At 41.8% G+C, this 4,358-nt stretch overlaps 1 protein-coding gene across 1 annotated transcript in view; it reads right to left on the bottom strand.

Moving 5' to 3' along the window:
* Window positions 1-1,282, bottom strand: part of rnd2 (Rho family GTPase 2) — a 29,202-nt gene extending 27,920 nt beyond the window's left edge. Inside the window, exons 1-2 of the mRNA XM_087175308.1 lie at window positions 966-1,282; window positions 374-461 (exon numbers count right to left, since the gene is read on the bottom strand). Coding sequence (XP_087031434.1) covers window positions 374-461; window positions 966-1,067 — 190 coding nt within the window. The 5' untranslated portion in view covers window positions 1,068-1,282. The remainder of the gene's footprint in view (window positions 1-373; window positions 462-965) is intronic.
* Between the last annotated feature and the right edge of the window lie 3,076 nt (window positions 1,283-4,358).

Below are 4,358 nucleotides of genomic sequence, written 5' to 3'. Positions count from 1 at the left end.
CGCCTGACCCTGGCCAGAGCATGGGAAGCACCAGCCACACACAGTGGACAGAGGAGAAGGTGGAATGCAAGCACAAGACACAGTGGAGAGACATGGCTGGCACCGAAGTTCAGAGCAAAGACAAAGATCATAAATAGCAGATGCCCCAAGCTAAAAAAAAAAAAAAAAAAAAAAAAGCCCTAAAAACAAAGACATCCATCTGAAACTGGCTAGGTCAAAGCAATTTGTCAAAGAGGTGACTGCTGGAAAAGTTGGAGAGGGGAGCTGGAGGCAGTCCTCCCACGGTCGCAACCAGCGACAGGCACCATGCACAGCAGGGATGGATTGATTTGATGTCAGGGACGGTGCAGACAGAGACATGAAACTGTCTTACCTGACGTGTCCCACATGTTCAGCTCAATCCGCTGCTTGTCTATCTCAAAACTGGCTGTGTAGTTTTCAAACACCGTGGGCACGTAGTTCTGAAAATAAGGGATTTATTTGAGTTATCCAATTAAGAGGGACAAGATAAGCCTGTGTTTACACAGCCACAGGCTTCAGAGGAGTAGACTGGTGGGAATATCATATTTGAAACAAAGCAGCTGTCAAACAAAATACTGGCAAACATTTCACAGCAAAGCTAGAGCTGCAAATCCCTTTTGAGGATATTATAGAAATATAGGCTAGTGATACTGTAGCTCATGAAGACAACGCCTTAAAGTTTTATGGGCAGCACTACAGACACAATAAAAGTCAGTTTAGGCATTACAGGACTGTTACTGGGGTTTTACAGGCATTCATTACAGTTTCCTCCCCACCAGCTTTCTCCCTCTCTCTGTTTTAACATGTCTGTCTTTAGGCAGGTGTATGAAACCTGCTGAAGTTGAGCTGCCCAGTGGTATATTTTAATAGCAGGGCTTGTCACTCATTCACAAACTATCTCCTTCCTCTGCAGAATAAAAAACACGAAGTTTTGGCAGACCTACCTCTGGGTAACAGTCCTTGGCAAAAACGTGCAACAGTGCCGTTTTCCCACACTGCGTGTCCCCTACCACCACAATCTTACAGCGGCTGCCTAGACTGTCCATGGTTTGTCCGTCAGAGGTGTATTCTTGACGCGGGGATGGTTTGCATCCAGCATCCGATACGAGACGCGGCGGAATCGAAGGCTGGAAAGAAAAACGGGCAAATACATGCGCCGAGCCGGTGCGCTTTACCCAGCTCCTCCTGTCCGACGCGCAGCCCTCCGCTCTCTCTGACAAGAGTCTGTGTGACTGTGTCGGCGACCAAAACCTCAGTCAGGACGCGCGCAGCCCTCCCTGGTAACTCCGGTACTTTGATTACTGGCCACGCCTTCCTAATATTCACGTCTGAGTCACATCACTCACATTTAATAGGCTGCTCTTATGGGAAATAAAGCATCTGCAGGACAAAGTGTTCATAGTGACATTATCCTCTTTGCTGGCATCCTTGTAATTTGTCAGTGACATTGATAAATGGATTGTTATAACAGAGGGACTCCTGTTCTAACCTTATCATAAGGTTTGATATTAATAATTATATATTTTATTTAATTCTTAAACTAAAATGTCGTACTTTTTTTTACCTACTGGTCGATTCTAATTCAATTGATCTGTTATAGGAAGGCCTACACATTAGGCCTTGTTTGTACTTTTGCCGTGGTATATTTCTATACACAAAAACAAACAGTTCAGTAACGTAGCTGCTGCCATGTAGTGAAAGTCTTCATTGCAGCTGCTACTGGGTAGATTTCTGGTTCTCATCAGTCATCTCTGCTCCTGCAGCTCAGGTGTTTGATTCATCCAATAAACAGACACTACAGTGAATAAATCACACTTCTGTCAGCGGGCAGGGTGTGGAGTGATAATTTCATTACTTCAGTCTTGAATGCCGTGATGAACTGCTCTGCAGGAGGACTGGTATCCAGGAATATCAGGGAGTTCAGTAATATGTTAGAAATCTTCACATCATGATAGACTTATAAGTAGCTTTAATTTCTAATTAGAGACTTGAACGTTTTAAATAAAAGTGCTTGTAAATTATGTTGTTTTTATAATTCATGTTAATAGTGGCAGCTGTTTGAGTGATAATCACTAAAGACCTATTTTCCTCTATCACTGTTGTGAAAGCAGCATAAATCCTCTGCGCATTACGCCTCTTGATTTAGTGCCAACATGACTTCTTAATGGAGATACAATAAATGCAGCGTGCACCCAGATAAAATAGTCCATCAAACCCAGCAGTCAGAGGTGACTGGGTTGTCTTTATGGGTCTCATCGCCTTGAGTTTAGCTGATGTGCCCCCCAACAGAGGAGTTAATGGTTTTGTGAATGAGATCATTGAATGACGCTGCTACCACGTGCCAGGACAGGTCAACACTGTTGAGTCATCTCTCTCCCCTGAAGACCGACACCGCCTCCTGCTGGACACGAGTGCTATTAGCTGTAACTGTGCTCTGAACCATTATGGGAATTTGCACACTCATTAGAAAGGAGCTTTTATGTCCCATAGAGATTTAATTTAACAAATTGGGCTCGAGACTAAAAATCTTTTATTTTCATGAAAAAATTGTGTAACATTGGCTTCAATAGTGTCACATACAATCACATTGTGAATGATTTTGGATTTGCTGCAGGGACGTCACGCAGCTGAACAATTTTACTAGTGATGTGAATGTGAATGGCAGCGAGCACTGCACAGGGGTCAAAGTCATGGAAGTCCTGGGTGGGTTGTTGATTGTGCAATCCCTCTGACTCCGATTTTATGTTTATCGGGGGGGCAGCCAGTGCATTCAGAATGTAGCACACACTAGTTACATGTGTCTGCTGCTTAATGATTTAGTCTCAAACACAAGGAGTGAAATGTTCAAATTCAGCCCATAGTCCAGGTTAGTTGTAACATATCCTGGGGAGAAATACAATATAATTCAAAGGATCATGACAAACATCTAATATTGAAAGCTTTTTATTCAACAAAATGAGTTTTTATCATAATTGGCGTGTGTGTGCGTGTGTGTGCGCGCGCGCGTGTGTGTGAGAGAGAGAGAGAGACACACAGAGAGAGAGCCAAGCATAGTAGTTATAAGACATTTGAACATTATAAAACTGAACAAAATGTGCACCAGCTTCAACAATTGAATATGTGTGTGTGTGTGTGTGTGTGTGTGTGTGTGTGTGTGTATTGTTGTTACCTTACAGCCAACAGCTAAAATATTACCACTGACAACTTGCATGAAAAAAATCTACATAGACTAACAATAAACATGCAACACAGTCCATGCTATCAAATACATATAAATAACAATATCAAAAAAACAAATAAAAAATAATTTCTTACCTCAAAATGAGTTTCCCCCTCTGAAACTGCCTGTCACAGGTTGCTACTTCCTCACATGTGCAATAAGGACTCAATTGAAAATGTATAGAGTAAATCAGATGATTTGTAACTTGTTACTTGTTACAACGTGTTACAACCATCCCTCTCCGCTACTGTAGTTCCTGGTTTGACAGAATAGGTAGATGCAATGGCTCAGACTGTGTCCTGTGAATCTGTGCTCAGTGGATTAAAGGTTAGTTTGGATGATGACTTCCAAAAACCTTGTTTGGACATTTTGGACAAAAATCAATGGAGCGCCTGTTTAGATTTCAAGCACAGTCAAAATTCTGTGGCAGCTTTTCTTTATACGTTGGCTCTTGTGGACTGGGTCTGTCACTTTTGCTACTTTTTTTTTTTTTTTTTAATTCCCTACTCCATGTGTTGTAATGGTGTCTGGTCCTGTAACCATGAAAACTTAAATGTCAAAATAAGCCACTTCCAGAACATCCAGAAACTGCAGTTTGTGTCCACCACCTATATTTCCACCTTGTGCAGTCAATATAGATTCATGTGTGTGATACCACTCGAGATTACAAATGAAAGAGTTGAAAGTATCAGAACTACAATATGAGTTCTCATATGAATATTAACATCAGTAATTTGTCAGGGTTCATATGTGCGTCAGTAACAGTTATCTTTTTTCCATTCACTTCCACTGTAATGACGTTTCAGAGAGTTGGGATACGTTGTTTGCGATTTGGGGGAACTGATCCTTTAGAGTCAAAGTCGCTGCTCTGTCTTGGAGTCAACAGCAGGTGGCAGTATGTATTTATTATTAGTGCAGACTTCTGTATATTTTAGCCCAGAACCCCTCAGACATCATGGGACACAGACTAAAATATGTTGTTGTTTTTTCATATGTGGACTGAGCAGGAATCTCAGGAAACTGCTCCAGTTCCTCATTTTGGTGTTGAATACATTAGACATTTCCCATATCAATTAAAATTGCTTACTGGCTGCATCTCCTGCCTCTGGTGAGGTGT

Source organism: Seriola lalandi, unplaced genomic scaffold, assembly GCF_002814215.2.
Source record: "Seriola lalandi dorsalis isolate HSWRI2012SDOR001 ecotype SW California unplaced genomic scaffold, Sedor1 jcf7180002054443, whole genome shotgun sequence".
NCBI lineage: Eukaryota > Metazoa > Chordata > Actinopteri > Carangiformes > Carangidae > Seriola > Seriola lalandi.
The sequence above is the reverse complement of the archived record's forward strand: the minus strand, read 5'-3'. Positions and strand labels throughout refer to the sequence as shown.